The 23,783-nt window shown below is 33.6% G+C and overlaps 1 protein-coding gene across 2 annotated transcripts in view; it reads right to left on the reverse strand.

The window, feature by feature from the left end:
* Nucleotides 1–23,783, reverse strand: part of LOC129231803 (leucine-rich repeat-containing protein 59-like) — a 53,537-nt gene that overhangs the window by 13,544 nt on the left and 16,210 nt on the right. For both annotated transcript variants that reach the window (XM_054866177.1, XM_054866178.1), the window contains 2 exons: nucleotides 22,584–22,847; nucleotides 5,620–5,692 (listed from right to left, as the gene is read on the reverse strand). In XM_054866177.1, coding sequence (XP_054722152.1) covers nucleotides 5,620–5,692; nucleotides 22,584–22,847 — 337 coding nt within the window. The remainder of the gene's footprint in view (nucleotides 1–5,619; nucleotides 5,693–22,583; nucleotides 22,848–23,783) is intronic.

A 23,783-nucleotide genomic window follows, 5' to 3' on the forward strand; every position in this document is an offset into this window, starting at 1 on the left:
TTTGAGAGTGACGAATTCCATAGACCTGGTTTAGCGCTGCTAAACACCGGAGATTTGCAACAACAACAACACATCTAAAAATCAAGACAGTTTTTGTTTCATTTTAGAGGGCAATGTAACGCTTTTTACTGCAGCATTTTCAAATTTTTATCACCTAACAAACATCCCGTTTTTGGGGAGTGAAAAAGCCCATTTTTCTTTAAGTTGAAGCAATTTGTCAGCCATGAAGGACTACTAGTGTGAACCTATTTTTTTCCTGTGCTTCTAGTATGTATAACTACAAAAGGAAAAAAAAATTAGCTTTCTATTAAAAGTCCCTCGTCAACTTTTTAAGGCTCCGAATGAAAAAAGGTACTTTTCCAATCATGACTTGAACTCGGAAAATTTATAATTAGGCTTAACTAAAATTGTTTTTGTGCACAATTAAAAGTTCATTCTTTCAACTTTACAATAAGCCGTGTTTTATCTTCCTATTATTTAAAATTAATTTACTAGAGCTTTTAGAAAAAGGATCAAAAATGCCAAATTTTATTCATCCCTGGAGAGAAAAAATAACTATATCTCAGGACTAAAATTTTCCAAGACAAATTTTTTTTCAAGAATACTAATACATACAGTAGACCAGTGCTTCTCAAACTTTTTGGCCCACGGACCCCTTTCATAGATCAATATTCAGTGTGGACCCCTGTCATTAGAAAGAATAGATACTTGTACTTTGTAGTCAATTGAACTTAATTAAATACTCCATTAAGTAGAGGAGAAATTTTCACTTTAAAAAAGCACTAGATAGGTAATTTACAGTGCTTAACTTTATTTAGAATTTCTATAGCGCAAAAATCAAATTGAACAGACAGAAATCAATAAAGAACAAAGCCAAAAAAAATCAAAATTCAGCATCAAACCAATTGGAAGAGTGACACATTGTTTAAGCTGGACAATTTTATTATATTGGGTTTAATTATAGGTAACTGGAGTCAAATGTCAAGTTTAGCATCTAGATTGCTTCGGTATTTAGTTTTGCTGCATGCATCGATGGAAAATATGTAATCCCAATCAGGGGCGGATCTAGAGGGGGGGCCATGGGGGCCATGGCCCCTCCCAAAGCCTTGTGATTGTAGGAATTTTTTTAAGAAAAAAAAAGAAAAAAAATATTATGAGAAGATAACAAAATTTAACACATATGTTACACTGAAAAAGAAGCATATAGGCCTTAATTGGGAGATAAATTATATCCCTACCCTCAAAACAAAACTTTTATTTCCAAAATTTTTCTCCATCTTTTACATCATTTCTTGATTTCAACTACAGACACTTGGACGATCTCTAAATGCTGCTGTTCTTAGAGTATACCTATTGTTTAGAAGACCAAAAAGAGCCTAAATTTTCGTTTTTATGGCTTTAATTTCGAAACTAAGGAGAGAACACCCTATTCCCATACTCTTTCACAAATGCCTTGATATGTAGTAAAAAAATTGCATTTTAAGTATTTGGCAAAAATGTCAACTGAAACAAGCTTATCCAGCCCTTATCAGTTAACTTGCTTAAAAGCAACTTAAATGAAATTTTTTGGGACTTCAATTACAAACGATCTTTGATAAGACCCCCTCCTTCCCTAGTTTATTATCGTGATGATAGCTTTAAAAGGAGGTTTTTGGAGGAGCTCACGAATTTTCCATCTCTTTCTAAAATATGTATAAAAATAGTTAAAAATGGAATTTTTAGAGCCTCAAATGCAAAATATTTCCAGAAAGGAAGGATTAGAAGCACCTTCACTCTTCCTTAAATGTAAGCAAACATTACCTAAAGGTGCATTTTTATGATGGACAGCTGAAGAGCTAGAAGAGCATCCCTCCTCTTCTAACTTCTCGATGTATAATGACAGAATATTTTGGTTTCTCAGCTTTATTTTCAAAAAATATTTTGGGGCCAGCACCTGAAACCCGACCTTTCTCGGTACATCATCAAAAATAGACAAAATGCGTTTTTAGTTTCCTAATTTTCAAAAATTACACGGTAATTTAAATTTTGAAACATTTTCAAGGGAGATTCCTAAATCCACCCCCTCACCTAATGTCCCGATACGCCGAAAATTAAGTTTTTAAAACTTCATTTTAATAAAATTTCTGGGGATTTCGAAGTTTGTTCAAAAATTTCGGATGGCCCCTCCCAAAACAATCGGCTGGATCCGCCACTGATCCCAATGGTTAATTTGTGGCAAATGGATGAAAATGGTTTGCGTTTTTTAATGAACAGTTGGTATTTCTCGTTTTCAAGACAAGGAAGAGGGGGGGGGGGACTATTGGTTTAATTATCCTGGAAGGTAGATTTTAAGTTGTTGTCGGAAGCTACGTCTGTTAAACATTCATTTTGACAGACTGTATAGCTTTGTCGAAACAGAAAACGGCATGACCCCACCTATGTATGATCCCACAGAAATTTGATCTTAAAATGGGGGGGGGGGGAGGAATAGTGCTGAAAGGACAACTCCACGCTTTGAAAGTGTTCACATATTTTATCAAGCAAAGAGCCCATTGAAGGTTCCACATTATTTTTACTTGAAAAACATTCAGAACAGAAAAATACTTCACTTTCCTTTCTCCACAGATTCAGTCCAAACTGGATTCTATTTTTTGAAAGTGCAAAGTTTGTTATTACACTACTGGCCATTAAAATTGCTACACCATGAAGGCAACATGGTACAGACATGAAATTTAAACGACAGGAAGAAGATGATGTGATATGCAAATGATTAGCTTTTCAGCGCATTCAGACAACGCAGACGCCCGCAGTGAAACCTACAATGTGTTTAAATGAAGAAATTGTACAGTCAATTTCCCAAGAGCAAATTCAATTTTAACGTTGCTGCGTGGTGGAAAATTATCGTGATGCCTCGTGTAAGAAGAAGAAATGCGTACCAGCACGTTTCTGCCTTTGATAGAGGTCGAATTATAGCCTACCGGGATTTCAGTTTATCCTATCGCAGTATTGCTGCTCGCCGTCGGTCGAGATCCAGTGACAGTTAGCAGAATATGGATTCAATGGATTCAGGGTGGTAATACACATCGCCGAGCTGGTTCTCAACGGCCAGTAATCACTAGCAGCCAAGAAGACAGGCATCTTAGCTGCATGACCTTAATGGATCGTACGGCCACGTCACGAGCCCCGAGCCAAGAAATGGGTCATTGGCAAGACAAGTGTCTGCACGAATAATTCAGCGACATTCACAGCAGCATAGACTGTCAGCTTGGAAACCATGGCTGCGGCTACCATTGACGCTGCGTCACAGACAGGAGCGCCTTCGATGGTGTGATCAGCAACGAACCTGGGTGTACCAATGCCGAGCCGTCATTTTCTCTGATAAATCTAGGTTCTGCTTACAACATAATGATGGTCGCATCCGTGTTGGACGACATCGTGGTCAACGCACAATGGCAGCTTGGCCAGATTTCTCACCAATAGAAAACGTCTGGTCAATGGTTGCTGAATAACTGGCTTGTCAGCAAATGCCAGCCACTAAGGTCGATGAACTGTGGAATCGGATTGAAGCTGCACGGGTGTCTGTACTTGTACATGCCCAGCAATCTCTGTATGACTCAATGCCCTGGTGCATAAGCGCTGTTATTGCTGCCAGAGGTGGTAGTTCTAGGTACTAATCTCAGGATCTATTCACCCAAATTTCTTGAAAATTTAATCATTTGTTATTTAAAACATAATATATGTGTCCAATATATATCATTTTGTTATCTGCATTTCTTCCTGGTGTAGCAATTTTAATGGCCAGTAGTGTATTATCCTAAAGTGTGCTGTTATTCCACATTAGAAAGCCTTATCTTCTTTATTTTCATGAATAATATCTGACAACTGCGAAAGTTTAGCCAATCTTCATCAGTGAAAATGTTGGACAGTTGAACAATGTGTTTAACCAGAAGACCTAAGACTTCAGAACGTAAATCTAGCAATCATGAAAGGGCTTCCCCACAAGATAACTACCTCATTTCTGTAAGGAAAAGCACAGAATGATGAAGACTTTATATTTTCATCACTCATCATTGTGAAAAATCGTAACTTCAATAACCTGAAAAACAGTGGTAAATATCCGTGACTCCACAGTTGAGGCTACTATTCCTTTCATGCAGCCATTACTATTTTTGTCCCTACTAATTGAATCTTACAAAATTTTCAAACCCAAAAATTAATTCCAATGGAAAATTCTTGATTAAAAATGCAAAAATACATTAATAACACTTACCATTTCCAATTTTCTTTTTCAAAGTTTGCCGCGGACCTCCTACTAATAGTCAGCAGACCCCCAAGGGGGGTGGTGTTCGCTAACTCTTAGTAGACTTCTTTATAAACCACAATCAATTGCTTTTTGGAGTGCTAATAAGCGAGCTTGGGCCACTGGAGACATTTTTTGCGATTGGTTAGAGCTATCTCCAGAAGTTCAGTTATTTGACTGACACAATTCAGACCCCACTGGGAGAAGAGCTTTCAGAAGTGACTGAGGAGAACGAAACCAATGATGATACCGACATCAATGACACACAACCAAAGGCTTTCACCCAGAAAATTTTGATCCATTCTTTGACAATGAATGGCAAATGATCTCTCTGATTTGTTAGCGAAGGAAGTTCCCGTCAAGGAAGTGACGTGAGTGATCATCGAAGCGCTATTGCCCCCCAAACAACTACAGAGAAAAATAAATTATAACTGCCAAACGACTATCATAACCAGCTCTTTTAAAAAACAATAAGTTAACATAAGAATAACCTAACAATAAGAATAACATAAGCAACTCTTTTTTATAACCACTAAGTTAATTCATGTTTTCTTTATGCACCTTGTGTGTATTTATAGAAATAAGTATAAATTCAACTTTTTATATAGTTGTCTTTTGCTAGAATGTACTTTTTTTAATCTATGGAGTCTAACTCCTATTTTAACACTAATATTGTCTTAATTTATGCAGTTTTGATTTACACGACATTTCTGTGGAATGTAACTCCCCGCATAAAACAAGGGTCTACTGTATTACCTACCAAATTTCAGCAAAATCAAAAATGGTGCAGCACAAAAATCTCTGAAAATTTGTTGATTTTATATGGAATGACCCTATAAATATTAGTAAAGTTTTTTTAGGGGGCGGGGGAGATAAAAAGAGATTTATTAAAATTTGTTATCAAATCTTCAATTAAAAACTGATTAGAGTAAAAGACAAACAATAAAAAAAGAGTGCCCTTTCTGAAGTAATCAATTCACTTGTTAAAGAATTTCTACAAAAAATATTTATACGTCAAGAATAAGATAAGCATTCATCGTAAAATAATTATACATAAATAAAAAGTATTGCTGAAAATCATAGAAAGCTACGAAAAATAATCACAAAATTCCCGTAAAAGATGTGATTTAGAATTGAAATGTTTTCTTTCCTTCTTTTCTTTTTTTTTACTAATAAAATTTTTTTAAGGTGGACAAGCAAAAATCTCTGAAGACCGGTCAAAATTTTCTGCAGACCGACATCTGTCTGCCGGACCACGGGTTGAGAATCGCTGGCCTAGAAGCTAAATCAAAGAAAAAGTTACTACGAAAAAATACTAAAATATTTAAAACTAAGCTCACCTCTTCTTTCTTTCAACTTTTTCTGTTTTTCTCTTTCTAAATCAGAATCTATGCTTTGCATAAAGGAAACTACCTAAAACCAAAAGTTATTTTTCATTGAAAATAAACAAAACATAAAATTAAAAGCTATGCAAACTTCTCATTTTTAATTTTTTCACACATTTAAAATGAAAATTTTCATTCATGTGCAAAAAATTTCAAAAATATGTAAAATTATTCTTGTAGGAGTGCCATTCTTAAAGGACTGAACTTATATTTTTGAGAGAAGTAACACAGTATAGCATTATTTTCATTATTGCTACCACTGGTGGACACAGAATTTCCATTTGTCAATAATTAATGAATCAATCAGTAGATTAGGGTGGTTCAAAATATTTTTTTTTTTCAGCTAGAGTCCAGGACACCCCCTATTTTTTTTAGACTTACTGATAGTATTATGCTGTAAAAGTTTTAGCTTTTTACTCAAATTTTAAGATGGTGCTCAATGACCCCTTAATTTAACATTAACCATAGCATAAAAAATCCCCAAATTTAGAAACATTTAATTTCCTCAACTGTTTTTTCGTAAATAATTTTTTAATTGCAATAAATATGCATATTACTAGTGTATATTATAATACGTAACACTGTTTTTACAGTTTAATGTATTTTTTTAACCTCCCTCCCTATACGTATGAAGTTTAGGGGAGGGGGTTGAGCACCCTCTTTCAGTTGAAATAGTAAGCTAAAATTCTCCCAGTATTTTACTATCTGCAAGTCTAAAAATATTGAGGGGTGTCCTGTTATCTAGGAGAAACTTTTTTTTACATGTACTTTTGAACCACCATATTGTAGATGTGCCCCCCCCCCCCCCAGAGCAATGGCATTTGCTTGCATGGAGCACATGGAGCTTTTGAATGCTTTAGAGCATGACATGACACCCCGAAGTCCCCTGCACCTACCATTTTTATGGTTTATCTGTTTTAGATGTCAGAGAGTTACCCCGACGAATGGGACTTCAGGGACAGTTAAGCACCGACCCTGAGCATTTAGTTGGGAATCCTTGCCAGTCCACCATAACCACCACACTCAAAATGAAAAATCTTACCCATTTATTGAATTTAGAAACAATACATTTTAATATTTTTTTTTTGGCATACCGCAGGATGCTTACAACAGGAAAAACATAAAACTCTTTGCTAAAACATACATTGTATGAGAAAAATAGTAACCACCTTAATTTGGGGTCAGATGATAACTGTGAATGGGTGTAGAAGCTCCCTGGAGGAAGGTACCATTCAATCCAATTCAATCGCACGACACACTGCTCGAACAACGAGCATAATGGTCTGGGGGGGGGGGGGCATAGCCTATGATAGTCGGTCCACTCTAGCTGTTGTATGTGGAACCTCAATGGGCCAGGGTTATGTTAATGACATTCTGCAACCAAATGTAGGATCACTCCTAAATTGTCTCCCAGGGGCCATTTTCCAGCAAGATAATGCTCGCCCGCACACAGCTAAAGTTGCTCAAGACTTCTTTCGTCCCTTTGAGAGTCTTCCATGGCCAGCTGCTCCCCTGAACTTGTCCCGTATAGGGAGTGTATGGGGATAAAGCTGAAAAGGCAGGCGCCGCCGTGCTTCTCTGTGGTTGGCTTTAGAAGTGGCTGTTCAAAATTTGAGGTTCCATCTGCCTCAGAACAACATCAGACGTTTAATTAGCTGAATGCCGGTTCGTGTTGTGGCATGAATTGCAGCAAAAGGGGGTGCAACACGCTATTGAAGAAGTACTCTGTATTTATCTCATTTCTTAGCTTGTATTTGTTTAATTGCCTGGATTTTTGAAATCAAGTGTATCTCTCACCTATATTATTCTGTATATTAAATTTCACTTCAATCCAATGCTTCCTTCTTGGGGCACTAATTTCAATGTTCCTGAGTGTATTACCGTACCTTTTATAAAGAACCGACTTTTTACTGTATTTTGAAAAAGCGTTACTATTAAACATAAATTACTGTTATGAAGCACAACATCAATGACCAATTGAGATACATGAATTAAAAGAGTAGGGTACTTACATTAAGTACATTGCTGCATTATAATAGAACTGAACAGTAGATATCGTAAATTTAATTATAATTTTTAAAATGATGGGTTATGCAGTGTGGAAACACCTCTATTTCTGGCCTGTTTAAGCCACAATGAAAGAGCAGCTTCCATCTTCGTGATGTTTGTATTTTGCTCCGACACTACTCTACGAGCTTCAGTATTGAAACTAAGTTCTGAACTTCTATGGATTCCCTTTTCTGGAATTTTAATTGTTCGTATCTAAGATTAACTCATACCTAATTCGTGCAACCTTTGAAGCACTTTATAATTGTCAGGGATAGAAGTGACATTTGCCAACAAAAATATAGGAAAATATAGGAATTTTCTGAAAAAAATATAGGAATTCGATGGAAAATATAGGAATTTTCTGCAAACAATATAGGAATTTTTCGAAATAATATAGGAATATTTTGAAAAAAAAAGGATATACAGGAATTTCGATAACAAAGCTCGCCAGTATGACATTTTTTTTCAAAATGCAATACTACTATTCGATGAAAAACATGTAATTACACTACCTGACATAAGTGCAATACAACGCATAAATAAGTCTAAAAATACACACAAAATCAATTTTACAAACAGTAAAAGAGCGTAAAACTGTAATTTGTACTACACATATTAAGGCACTACACTAGTGTACTACACATATTCTTTAAAAAAAAAAAAAAATAGACCAAACTTTTTGTAGATGAACACAAATCTTTCTTAAAATAATTGTGTCACTAATCTAATTTTTAATGAAAGATTTTGCATGATCCGATACTGCGATGGGCAAGCTGTACAGTAGAATGAAATTCGTGAAGTTCTGTTCTAATTTATGTTATCACTTGACAATGCAGTAAAAGCCAAACTTAAAGTTTTATAAGTTGTTGAAACATGTGCTATGCTGAAATCAAAGTCACATGTCACAGTAATATCAGGGGTTAATCCAGGTTTCATTTTTTAAGTCCCCGTTATGCGAAAAAGCAAAATATTCTTTGTGAATTTTCTTTATTTTTGTGAAAAAGAAATTATTGTGAATTTCCTTTTCTTTTCTAGAAAAAAAGTGTTCAGGTAAAAATTTAAATGTATGCAAATTAAAAATTTAATTGTATACTGTGATTTTTTTTCAGAAAAATCTCTGATATGATACTTTTTGACCATTTCCCCCCCCTGAAAATCCTGACTTTTCAGTACCAAATTCGATCATAGTTGAAATCCACGATTTCCCATGACTTTGAAGGACACCCAGTAAAATATATATTTGATTTAGAAATATTTGGTCATTAAAGCAAAATAATCCAGACCTAAAAAACTTGGTGGCCACCACTGTCCCAAAGTTTTAAAGTACAAAAAGTGAGGGGGGGGGGGGGGTTAGTTTTTACTACTTTCAAAAAAAAAAAATAATAAATAGAACCTTGCACTTGTTTACAAAAACATGCATTTTGGAAAATTTAAGTTAAAATAGGTTTTTAAATTACTTCAAAATAAATAAATGAGAAGTCGTTAGGAAACTGCATTTTAGTAATCAAAACCGTTTCTTTAAGTTCATACCAAAGCCTCCAAATCAATGAGGATCGAATGCAATTGTGCAGATAAAATTTCACTTTTCTAGAAACTAATGCAGGGCTCCCAACACATTTCAGTTTTAGAAAAGGGTAAAAGAGGACCAATTTCAATCAAAAAGAGGACCAGTTAGGATTAAAAAGAGGATCTTGAGAGGACCATTCATTTAAACACAAGGAAGCATCAAAAGGCAAATTAGCTGCCTGCTGCTAAATCCCTGAAAATAATTTGTTAATTAACCATAATACTGATTTTTAATGATACAATTCCTTTATCACCTTCTGCACAACTGATCTTTTTATCCATTGAATATTATTATTTACACAAACATTTGGATGGGAGGGGGGGGGGGAGGCACTTAGCGCAGCACTTAAGGCAGCCTCCATAGAACTAAATGGGCGTAATGATACATTTTGAATTGAATCAGGGATGCTGGTAGTCTCACTGAAGGATAGATGAAGCTGTGCTTCATCTTTCTATTGTTTATAATTATTTTTGTGTTTTTCTGTATTGTAATGCTTCTTTAATAGCATTTATATCCCTTCTCCACCGATATGAATCCATCACACACCAAACAGATCTACTGTATTGAAAGTTTCCCTAAAAATGTCTGAAATTCTCAATCACAAAGAGAAGCAGATCACATGAGGCATAGTTTTGCAATTTTCATATTCAAAGTATATTTTCAAGAATCATAAAGCTTACATTAAAAAAAAATAATCCATGATTGCAGGGCCATGAGTGCTTTGAACTTTTATGGGGGGGGGGGAACTAATTCCCCCTTTAGCAGGCATCATGCCGCCTGTCTTGTCTAGACGTCAGAGAAGTCTGACTGCGATAGGAAGGTCCGGGTTCGAATCCCGGCTCGGGCATGGACGTACTTTCTCTCTCTTGTCCTTGTCCCCTATAAACGGGTCCTTATGGCATGTGTGTACTGTAGAAGTCGGACTTCACACCAAATTACTCTACAGTTGGAAAAGTGAAGCAGTGCACCTCAAATTGCCAGCCTACTTGGCACACGACAACAACAGCGGCAGGCATCATGACAATGAAATGATGTACAAATTCAACTTCATATAATTACATAATTCAACTTTGTTTCATATACAGACGCTACTTTAAAATGTTATGTGCTCAATTGTTTAAATTTAATACCCCTCCCCCTCCCACACAGAAAAACAGTAATAACCGAAAATAAGCTAATGATAATCAAAATTATGTTTGGAAAACTAAATAAGCTTGAATTAAAAAACACAAAAAATATTAATTTTTTAGTTATTTAAGTAAAAATTTAATCGAGTTAATCTGACGTAGCATGTCAAAATAACTTCTAATTGCCATAAATATAAAAATATTTATAAGATGCAAAACAATTGAAAGCTCAGAGAAGCAAATTTTCACGAACCAAGTTCAATGTTGGCATGCTTCCCATAAAATAAATTTATTTATTTTCTACTAAATTAAACCTAAAACATGCTAATCTAAGTTGGAATATGGGAAAATAACATTCGATTGGGCAAAATATTTTAATATTTACATGATTCAAAAAGATTGAAATTTCAAACATTAAAAGCAATTTTCCGCGAAGTCCGAGTAAGTTCAATGTTACCATGGTTTCCAAAATAATTCCTACGTTAATTATTGAAATTAAATGAAAAATAAGCTAATCTAAAGTAGTATATGTCAAAATAACTTCCAATTGTCAAAAACATTTAAATGTTTACAAGATGCAAAAGGATTGAAATTATTTTCCGCGAAGTCCAAATAAGCTCAATGTTGTTATTGTTTTCAAAATATTTCCTTCGTTAATTATTGAAATTAAACGAAAAATAAGCTAAACTAAGGTAGCATATGTCAAAATAACTTCCAATTGTGGAAAACATCAAAATATTTACAAGATGCAAAAGGATTGAAATTTACAACGCGAGAAGCATTTTTCCGCGAAATCCGATTAAGTTCAATGTTGCCATGGCTTTCAAAATAATTCCTTCGTTAATTATTGAAATTAAACGAAAAATAAGCTAATCTATAGTAGCATATGTCAAAATAACTTCCAATTGTCAAAAACATCAAAATGTTTACAAGGTGCAAAAGGATTGAAACTATTTTCCGCGGATTCCGAATAAGCTCAATGTTGTTATTGTTTTCAAAATATTTCCTTCGTTAATTATTGAAATTTAACGAAAAATAAGCTAAACTAAGGTAGCATATGTCAAAATAACTTCCAATTGTGGAAAACATAAAAATATTTACAAGATGCAAAAGGATTGAAATTTCCAACGCGAGAAGCATTTTTCCGCGAAATCCGAGTAAGTTCAATGTTGCCATGGCTTCCAAAATAATTCCTTCATTAATTATTGAAATTAAACGAAAAATAAGCCAAACTATAGAAACATACGTCAAAATAACTTCAAATTGCCAAAAACATCAAAATGTTCACAAGATGCAAAAGGATTGAAATTTCAAACGCGAGATGCAATTTTCAGCGAAGTCCGAATAAGCTCAATGTTATTGTTATGGTTTCCAATATATTTCCTTCGTTAATTATTAAAATCAAACGAAAAATAAGCTAAACTAAAGTAGCATATACTAAAATAACTTCTAATTGTGGAAAACATCAACATATTTACAAGATGCAAAAGGATTGAAATTTCAAAAGCGAGAAGCATTTTTCCGCGTCCGAGCCGAGTAAGTTCAATGTTGCCATGGTTTCCAAAATAATTCCTTCATTAATTATTGAAATTAAACGAAAAATAAGCTAAGCTAAGGTAAGCACATGTCAAAATCACTTTGGATTGTAAAAAAAATTAAAATATTAACAAGATGCAAAAGGATTGAAACCTCAAACACGAAAGCAATTTTTCGCGATAAATCATATCGAATATATATGTTCAGAAAATTGCACTAATGAAATATTTTTAAAAGAATTACAAGCACAATCCAAACAATAAATAAATTCAAGCAATAAAGAAACTTTTTATACTTTTTCAAGGTTTTCAAACACTAGAAAATGTGTGTGTGTGACCTTTTTTTTTCCTCCCAAGAACTTTTCAAGGTTTTTCATGGGCGTACGAACTTTGTTTAACACGCGCTGCGGCGGCGTGCTTGGGAGAACAGTAACTTTTAACGAAATGAAAAACTTTTAAAATCTGATATTTAAGTAAAAACAATATAAAAGCGAACTAATCAGACCATAATGTCAAAAGTCTAAAGCGGACTTTACCATAAAACACGGACTTTGGCGGGAAAAGCGAAAAATTTGGTAGCCCTGCACAGTAGGAAAGATAAAATGGCGGCTGCACGTGGATCGCGGAAAAGGCGGTAGCCAAAAGTCGAGGGGAAAAGTAAAAAAAAAAGGAATCGGAAACTGAAAATATAGGAAAATATAGGAATTATAGGAACTTTTTCAGAAATATAGGAAAATATAGGAATATAGGAACGCTGCGATGCCTGAATTGTTCAAGCACATCGAGGATTTTTAAATCTTCTTGCATTGTCAGAAAAAAACTTTCTCTTTTTCTTTCCAATTTGGCTAACTTTAGATGAAAGAGCTTGCTTGGGAGCTATATTATTTTATCTACATTCGTATGTAGAAGGAAAAAAAACATTAAGAATCAGAGCGTTTATTTGTATAAACTAAAGTAAAGCGCTGTTCAGACTAATTAAGTGTGTGAACTTCCACTTTCAGTGATGCTAAAGGGATATAAGTCCATTCACGAAACCAATATTTAGTGCCAACGAAGCCCATTCTATCGCTTTGCCGCTCCTTTCCAAAAAAATTCATGTTGCAGGAGAGCTATTTGCGTCAGCAATAGAAAATTCATTACTCATGAAAAACTCGCGTGATAGTCATTTCGCGTAAGTCAGATCACGTTGTAGCGGGATCCAACAGTACAGATTAATAAGAAAAATAAGACAATGAAACATATATATATATATATATATATACATATTTACAAATCATTTTTGCCATCGTTTAGGATTTTGTCTTAAAAGTATCCTCGAGATTTGCTTCATGGCCGACTCGAGCCTACCCCCACTGGATCACAAAGCCCGCAGTTTCAGGTTGAGCCACCGTGGCTATGCATATCCCGCGTTCCGAGCATTTTATATTATATCAATTTTCCCATTTTCATACATTTTTCATTGCTGCTCTACTCTTATTAGTCATAATGTGATATTATATAACCTATAGCCTTCCGCAATGAATGGATTATTCAACACAAAAATAATTTTTCAATTTGAGCCAGTCGTTCCTGAGATTAGCGCATTTAAACGAACAAACTCTATTGCTTTATGTTATTAGAATAGATAATTCAACCTTTATAAGTTGACCACTAAAGTAGTGCACCGCAAGTGGACAACTTACACAGGTTTCACTGTATAATGAAATAAATATTATAAAACTATAATAATATACCCCCCCCCTTTTTTTTTTCTAAGACACACAGAAATTCTCTATAGGGAATAAAATATTGGGCTGATAAATATAAAGAAAAAAAAGAAATTTATTTGTCCCCCCCCCTCCATTCCCTGAAATAGACCTCTCTCTTTTGATAATAAAATAAAAAGTTGGTTCATTAAGCAACGGGAATGTGGGTGAGATAGAGCTGGCAGAAGATTTTGACTTGGTGGCTGTGAAAAGGGCTCTTAAGTGAAATTTGGATGTTATTGGGCATTTGTGCAAGTAGTGCTCTGGACTACCTAGATCCCCGCAGGAACAATTCAGAGTCAGAAAGTGAAAATCTACGGAGATATAAAGAAAAGGGACCATGTCCAGTGATAAAAATTGTTTCGAATCTACTTTTGATTGTTGGTGATATGATACGAACTCTTGGAAATAGATTGAAAACTCTACGGCCAATTTCTGCTTTGTTCCAGCGGAACTGCCAGTCTTCAATAAACTGCCTAGGAAGGTAAGATAAGAGCGTTGATTTTGGAAGAGGTAAGGGTTTTGAATCTGGAAAATCTTGGAAATACCTTTAATGTGAAAACAATTACAGAGCAATTGGCCTCTTATTTCTCGAGAAATCCGTGAAAAATGTGAATTTTTCAAAGTGTCCCAATACCTTTGGTCATATAGTATAGATAATAAAAGGTTACATATGGTGCAAAAGAATCAAAATTATGTGAAAAAGTTAATAAAGTCTAGCATTTGCCCAACACTGTTAGGATTTGAATCAGTTTTAATTTTTTTTAAATAGCTATCCAAAAATGTTCAAATTCATCAGATCTTTATCGTTAGGAATCTTTCTATATTTTGAGGAATAGTTTTCAAACTTAGTTGTTAATGATCTTAAAGTTGTTCCATATTTTTCTGCAGTTTGGCTTTCATTTTTATTATTTTGTTCTTTGTATCTTCCCCTTCAAATATTACATTTTTTTCATAATTTATTTTGAACATGTTATGTTTTTGCTTTGCAGTTGGCATTTTTCCTTATTTTCATTTGGCTTTTCCTTTCCTATGAGTTTCTGTTTTGTCAATTTCCTGAAGTTTTTTTCCCCTGAATTCTGTTTTTTCTCCCTCTCTGAGATCCACAATTATTGACATTGTTTTTTTATGCTTTAGCTTTATCTTTCTGTCAGTTTAATTCTTTCCCGAGTATGTATTGCACCTGTATGTGTGTGTGAGAAAGCTTTTAAACATTCTTCACATTTTTACTGGTTCTTTAATGGCTTATAATTTTCTCATTTGGCCGTTTCGTTAATTTGGTGTTTTTACTTTTAAAACTGTTTTTTTTCTGTCTTGTTCATCTTGTTGGATGTCCTTGTGCCCATAAAAATACTTCGGCGTTGAAAAAGGAATTCCTTGTAACCCCGAAACACATAGGCGGCTCGTACGGGGGGGCAGGGGGGGCGACCGCCCCTCCACTTTTAAAAGTGGAGGGACCTTGCCCCCTCACTTTTCAAAGATCAAAATTAACGATCGACGAAAAGTGACTTTTTTCATTTTTTTACTTTAGGAAAGCGAAAAACTACATTTGAATAATTTCAGATAAACCAGCTAAACGACCGATATACCATCCTTCTTAGCTTCCTATCCTCTACTTTTGCATTCATAGTTTTAAAATACTTCTATAATTCCAAAAACAATCACGTGAATTAACTTTAACTCGGCGGTTCTCGACTTGTGCAATGCTTTCCTCGAGGGGAGGGGGAAGGGACGTTATTGTGCCACTTGTTGAAAAGCGTCAAATGTGTTCGGATTACAAAGTTTTTTTTTTTTTCTTTTTGTATGACTTTTCTGTGTAGAAAATTATGCGTACGACAGAGAGAGATTCCAAATGAACAGAGCAAAATAAGATAACGTAGTAAAACGAAGTTTTTCATTTTTAGTACAAAGTATTTGACAATTTCTCCAGCCCTTTTAGCTAATGCAATTCAGGTTAGAAAATTTATCAAACTGCACAGATACACGGATTAATCGGAAACCAGCGACATTTTTCTGATTATTTGTAATCGGCAGATTTTACCCATTAATTGGTTGAAATATCACTTTTTATTTTAAATTAATCAAAGCAAGAAATTATGCTGAATGAGTTAAAAAAACAATTAATACATGTATTTTTCCTTAAATAAGATGATTTGTAGCAATAAATAAATTCATAAAAATAAAAATATACAGAATTTAAAACAAGTTTCTTAGTTTATTTTTTAAAAAATAGTTTACTGAAATATTTTGCATTAAAGAAAATGTGACTGTGATTAGTTCTCCCCCTCCCCGTCCCCCAAGCGATTGATGGAAAACTACAATACAATCTCTCTCCTTTTTTTTTTCAGTTATTACATTCAAAGTTTATACATACAATTACAACGTACATTTAACAATTTTCCAATTTAGTACCTTTTTATTCAACCAAAACTTTGTATTATTAAAAAATTTTTGACTTCATAAAATTTAGTAAATATGCTTTAAGTTTTTTCACAAAAATTAACGGTAAAGACATTTTAATTTATTATATTGATCTGTACATATGTGCATGGAAGGTTGCACACGTCTCTTGTGTTAGTACTTTTCGTCCTATCTAACCTACGGTGTAGATCTTTTTAAGATTGCTTTATAATTTTTACAATAATTAAACATTCTTTGTTAAATGGCTACTAATAATAAAAGAAATCAATTCTAAATTTAAAATACCTGCCAATCATGGACTACTAAACAAATATTTGAATTTTCTTATCCAATTAACAGAATGAAATTTTATGAACAATGATAAGAAACATTGCGCACAGTTTGAGTAAAATTTCGAAATATTATTTGCAAAAAAATATGAAAATAATAAAAACTATACTATCACTCACATGAATGAACTAATTAATAACCAATTTTGAAAAGTTGAAATTTCAAAAATAAATAAATGAATATGTGGTGATTGAGTTACTGTACATTTTAATAAATCAACTGTTGTCTATTACCGATAAATCCACAAAAGGTCAGTTTGCATATATCGGTGCCTCCCCACTAAGGAACTTAGTCTAAAATATGACAAATAATACATTTTTTAATAAATTAGTTCCTATTTCCATATTACATATAATCTAAAATTTTAATTGATTTTTGACATTAATATTACACCTTTATTTCATACTTATTGTGTTTTGTGTCAAGATAGTTCATTGGAAAAAAAACGGGCAGGTCCACCAAGCATCTTTGAAATTCTTATTTGGTCAGAAGTCCCTATCTTCATAAAAACAGGTGAAGCGTTCGGAAATTTTTTTTTAGTCTGGAGTTTGATGTGCCAATGGCGCCACACATTTACTCCTTTCTCATACGGCAATAGCGATGCTAGCTTTTACGAGGCTCTGTGCATTAGGAGTCAATATAAATGGGAGACCCTTTTCGAATGCGCCGCGTAGTCCCTAGAGGAACTAAGTCCTATGCGATGGACAGTTCTCATTGTGTGTAGCGTTGCCTGAGACAAGGACGTAGCCAAGGGGGGGGGGGTCCATGGGGTCCGGACCCCCCCCCCCCCCCCCTTCCCGAAAGACCACTGTCTGCTTTTTCTCGGTTGTTGCACCTCACGACAACAAAAATTTTCCAAAGAGAGAAATTTTATGAAACCCGGTATTTTCCCCTTAAATATTCCCATTTATCGACAATTTTCCCGCGTCCGAGTCAATTCAGAACACGAGAACCTCGTGAAATAACTGCGGGTTCCGAGTTGCCGCCGGTCTCTTCCTGTGTCGCGAAGAATCCGTCCGAAAACGACGAATTTCCAATTCAACCCAACTGGGTTGTGACCTTGAAATTCGGCCCCTCTCCCTCAGCCCACCAAATTGCCATCAGCAAAGTAATTGAAAACAAACATTCCCCAGTCTCATTGGGGTGGTTTCCTTTCTTTCTTCCTTTCGTTTTGACTCTTTTCCCGTTTAGACTTGATTTTCTAGACACATGCTGCATGAAGGACAGCCAGAGTGAGGTGCATCCCTGGTGAATTAGTAATTGAAATTCCTATTATTTTCTGTTTTAACACACAGTTTTTTTCTACCACGCGCTTATAGGAAACATATCTTGAACAAAATTGTAATCAGAAGAAAATTAAGTGTACATAAACTAGGTAAGTTGTAGTGTTTCCTTTTAAAGTTTTCTTAACAATACGAGCAATTTATGTGTTAATATGTTTTCCCATTTAAAAACTAAGTTCCGACAGCAACAAAAAAAAAATTCTACACATTTCGTATGATTGAGGATGAGAAAAAATAAATATTAATTATTAATTTATTTTTGAACTTTATATTTTTGGTATGATTTATTTCAGATTCATTTTATATTTTGATTAATAATCTTATTTAAACTTTTAGTTTATTTTTAACAATAATAGATTACTCATCTCCCCGGAAGCTTACAACTTTTAAACTGTAATCCTGAAAAGTTCGTTTTTTTTTTTTTTTTTTTTTTTGAACATAAGTGAATAAATAAATTTGAAGTTGATGCAACGAAATTACTTTTCGCTGTATCAAAATTTTATGAAGCGAAGAATGAAATTGAAAATTACTTGAATATTTTACTGTAATCATATGAAATTGCAAGTTCGGCCATATTAACACATGTAATTTAAAAGTAATTATTAGAAATTCGTACTTTTAAATCTTACTGAAATGTGAGTCTATGGTCCCAAGAGAAGAGCAGCTAGTCATTTTTAACTGAAGAAAAAAATCTTTCTTCGATGTTGTTCCGTTTTTCAAGAAAAGCATATTTGTATTTGTTTCATTGGAATAAATTTTCTGATTAGTATTTACCGCCTTTTTACTGAGGAATTATTTAATAAGCGTCTATGCATCCATCATTAGTAAATTGCGAAGGTAGCATTAAACTTAACAAAAAACGGACATGTGCATTTAACTATAAAATTACTAGGTGAAAGTTTCTGCTATTTACTACGCATATAATTAAAAAAAGGTCAATGCGAGGTACATTTTCTTGTGTTTTTCACGTCTATATTAGATTTTTTTCTTTTTAACTCTTAATTTCTTCAAGTTAAAATTATTTGCTATTTCTTGCAATAGAATATCTTTTACTAACATCACATAAAAGAAAGAAAAAAAAAAAGTCAATACCTACGTTATAAAATATGATATGCTTTCGAGAATACATGATGATTACAAAATCGCTCCTAGAATGGAAGTTATACCAATTTGAAAATGAAAGAATCAGAAGTGTTATTATTGTTAGATGAATTTTGGAAGGTAGATTTAAATCATTACTGGATTTTTAACCACAATCATTCTAAGATTTATTTTACAAAAGATTGTCTTTAGGCTTTTGAACATCAGATGACTGTTGAGCAAAAAATTTATAAACTGAGGCTATAAGAAACCTATAAGTTTTGATTTCAAAAATTGGCTAGCTTTATGCATATTACATATTGTTGAAAATGTATCTAATTTAATGCTACTGTATTATCGCAATCGCAAACGGGACGAAGATTCCTTAATGATCAAAATTTGACGTTTAACTCCAAATCATGGAATTTTCGAGTCGAACACTTGCTTACTGCTAATAAAGACAGTAAAGTAACCAAGTTATAATCAAATATTGACACGATAATTCGTAATAGAGTATATTGCCATTTTCCCTGTAGTTGTTTACAATTATATTTTTAATTTGAAAAAGACTGATTTGTACAGAAGTTTTTTTTGTATTGGCAGAATAAACTGAACTCGTGTTTGGTGGTGAGATAGGTGGGTGCGATGCCTCCTCTTGATCTTTTAAACGAAACATCAAATTGAAAACATCAGAGGAAAATCGCCAATAATGTTTAAATCATTCATGACCTTATAAAAAACATTTATCAAAAGCAATCATTTACTTTTTGTCCAAAATATTGTTAAAATAAAAATACATAGATGCTTAATTTCATTCACCATACATTCCACTACTCGACAGGTAAAAGATCTCTCAGGTATTCGTTTGGCTTGACAAAATTAAACCCCTAGTGCAGTTTCGCACCGAAGAGAGCTCAAGTGTCTCCATCTGGTGGAAACTCAGCATCGAAATTTCCTGTGCAGTCACATCCGCGCCTTAATGGTAGCATTTGAAAGACTAGATGCCATATCGGTGGTTCGCACTAGGTCCGAAAAGGCTAAAGCCTCTAACGAAGCCCCATTAGAAAGAAAAAAAATACCATAACGGATCCTAAGATAGCTTATTTTACCAATTCGTTTTGCAAAAAAATAATAACGATTTAAAAAAAACGGCAATACGCATTTTTTTTTTGTTTTTAATGATTGCAACAAAGGAAGTCTCCATCCATCAAAGAGTTAATAGTTTGTTCAAGTTTTTAAATGATGGTTAGAAATGATAATTAGAAAACGGATAAAATTAGAAACTTCATTCAATTTCGTATAATCAAAAGAATGTTATAAAGTAGATAAATAAAGAACTAAATAACAAATAAATACCTTTGTGCTGAAACTTGGATTACTGATTATTTGAAATAAAGAACTAGTTCAAGCTTTTTAAATGAAACCTTGCTAATATTTTCGTCGAGAGAGCGGTTGAATTTTGCCAGAAATCTTGTTCAAATCGGACAGGGTGGCGGAATTACGTTATATTGCATTCATAGTTATACATTCGACTCGATAGATATAGATTTCTTTATTTTTTTCAAATAAAATGACTTGTACATATTTTGTTGAAATATATTACAAAGCTTTAATATTTTATTAAACTATTACCTGCGTTTTCCAAGTAATCCATAGAACAGTTTTCGTTTTCCGATTTTCTTTTATTGTGAACTTTTTATTAATAGGAATTATATCACTCATTTTCAAAGCATCAGAACAGAGGAAGCTTATGTGATGGAATTTTTCTATCCATGTATGAAAACTTAGTATGGGAAAACTTTTAGTTTAATGTTAATTTTATAAACTGACTAATTTTTTTGCCACTTAATGTAAAATTTTTGTTAAATAATTTTTTAATAAATGCTCTATCAATTTCAATTATTTAATTAATTTTAGTTAATTATCATTTTTAATAATTAGTTTTAATTGGATTTATTTTTTAACGTAAATATGAGCTACTAATTTTGCTTTAGCATGCCTCCTCTTTTGAAGTTCGTGAAACCTTGGACCCCCCCCTTAACAAAGTTCTAGCTACGTGCCTGCCTGAGATATTTGGAGTGTCCGGCCATGACACAAAGAGGAGACATCATGCAAGGTCACCATGTTTATCTTTCAATTTTCTGCGGTGTCACTGCAGGTGCCTCCATGTCTAGTCTATTATTTAAAGTGTTCGCTTGACGCGTGCCACACAAAGGTGTCCAGCTCCTGTCCGTTAACCGGTATGTACTTCTGGGTCGAGATGAGAAATCCCGAAACATTCAAAGGGCGATCATCTGTAAGGAGCACTTGAACGTTTCATTTTCGAATGCGAATTCGAAGCAGGTGCTGCCTTTTTTTTTCCATTTAGAAACTTCATTTGTTTCGTCTCTGTTTTTGCAAAATGTTTCGAAAAGCCAAGCGACTTAAAAACCAACCTACTATTAGTGCATGTTTCCACAAGATTCCTACTGTGGAAAATGCAGGTGAAAGTCAATCGAAAGACGCGGATTTTTTGAATTTCAATGCAACACTGTCTGATTCCATGCCAACGACGTCAATCAATACAAATACAGAAGACTCGATAGTTAACGAAGAGACGACATCTTGCGACAACCATGATATCAGAAAAAATGAAGTTAATGAAGGCCCGCATCAGCCTTTGGACATTCAATATCCAGTTAATAATGGGAGGAAATTCCAGAAAAACTGGTTCGACCAATTTCCATGGTTGGAATATTATGGAGAACTGAACAAGGCATTTTGTTTTCCATGTCGAATGTACCAAAATGAACTTCAAGGTTGTGCAGAAAAAACATTCACAGAAATAGGATTTCAAAACTGGAAAAATGGTGCTGAGAAATTCAAAGCCCACGGAAACAGTGAAGCTCATAAGTCGTCTGCTAAGAGACTCAGAGCATATAAAACTTCATTGAGACAAGGGAGCGTGTGTGTTCAACTAATCTCCCAAAGAGCAACCGAAATTGAGGAAAACAAAAAGTATCTCGAGTCCGTTTGTGAAACTTTGTTGTTTTGTGCCAGACAAGGCATTGCGTTAAGAGGACATGACGAAAAGGAAGAAGCAAGCAACAGAGGAACTTTTTTAGAACTGTTGAATCTCCGTTCAAAGGACAATACTCTAATTAAAAAATTCTTTAAAGGAAAAGAAAAATATTTTTCTTACAGTAGTAATGAAATTCAAAATGAAATTTTAGAGCTCATGGGCAAGCAGGTCTGTGAATCCATAGCTAGCGAAGCAAATCGGTCGGGTTGTTATGCAATACTTGTCGATTTTATCTGTTATGTTGTTAAAATCTAATGTTACTGCTCAATTATGCGAAAAAGAAAAAAGAAAAGAAGCTTGAAGGGTGTTGTGCTCCGCTCATGCACTCACATCGCTTTTGCCCCCCCACTTTTTTGAGGCACCAGCCGCCTATGCCGAAACACGTGTGAATTTTCCTGCAAATTTTTATTCTTAACACAGTATTGATAGAATCTTTCAATTTCATGAATTATTTTACAGCAATATTTTTAGGTTATATCCAATGCAAATTTATTTCTTTAATTTCTGTCGGTGTTTTCCCTTTGCTAAAACCCTTGAATTTTTCCTGTAGATAAGTTTGTTGTAGATGCAGACCTTTACTTAAGTTTACTTGAACTTGAGGTTTAATGCTAAGGATTAACACAAAATAACATCAAGCATAAAATTTCAAATTGCACATGAAATATTCATTTCACACATTTTTTATTAATTCTATTTTGTAAAAAAAATTTCAAAAACTTACTTGCTTTGCACATTTTTGGCATTGCTTGTCATCTATGCAATCACCGGCAACTGCCTTCAATCTTGTATCTAAAGGATTATTTTTTAAATCTAACCACCTCAAGTTTTTTAGCCTACAAAAGCTTACAGGAAGAGTTCTTAACTGGTTTTCATACAGATCTAAAGTTTGTAGGTTAAATAAATTGCCAAAATTAGATGGGAGTTCAGTAAGTACATTTTTGCTGAGATCAATTTTAACTAAATGAGTTAAAGTAGCAAAGTCCCCCTGAAAAGGAAAACAAAAGTTACTTATGCAAAAGGAAAAGATTTCAAGCAATTTTTGAACAGTAATAGTAATAATAATCAAAGCCCATATTAAAAAAATAAAAAAAAATTTACTTAAATAAGTATGCAAATAATACCTAAAATATGCACTAAATTAATAGAACTGATAACTTTATACTTTTTCGTTTCATATTGGCAACCCGAGGAGCAATATTCATTTCCACGAAATGGTTTTGCACGGGCCGCTTCATTTTTTGGTCTTTGTTGAGAATAGAATATTTATTTAACATCTTTTAAAAACTAAAATATTTCTAAAAGCAAGTCAAGGAGCATGATAATATGCATTTCTAGTAAAAACTTGCTGCATTTATGCATTTATATGCACTAATGTCATAAGAAGCAGAAACATGAAAATATTTTATGCAAATGCATATATGAATATGCATTTGCATAAAATCCATGTTTTAATAATAATCTCATAGTCAACAGAAAAAAAACAAAAACAAAAACTCTACTTCAAACATCTATTAATACCTCATTTACTTTGAAAATTGTAAAAGTGCTTAATTTCAACATACCAACATTAAAAATTAAAAAAAAAAAAAATGTAGGATGATTTGTTAGTGGTTGACCACATGCCAGTAGTTGACCACTCGAGTACTAATATGTACAAAATAAGAATAAATAAGTAGACATTTTTAATCTGATTGCTGGAACTAATTTATAGAATCCCATGAAGTGTTCTCTTGTAATTCATAGTTGTAACTAAAGTTTTGAATGGATGTTAGGACGATACAAATACTAAGAAGACATATAAAAAATTTCAAGAAAATCACTTTTTTTACTAGTGAGAATTGTCATGAGATAAAATGTTTAATCGTATTCCTCAACGTCAACTTTTATTCTTCAGGTTCATTTACTGATATATGCTGATCAT

This window comes from Uloborus diversus, chromosome 10 (genome assembly GCF_026930045.1).
Source record: "Uloborus diversus isolate 005 chromosome 10, Udiv.v.3.1, whole genome shotgun sequence".
NCBI lineage: Eukaryota > Metazoa > Arthropoda > Arachnida > Araneae > Uloboridae > Uloborus > Uloborus diversus.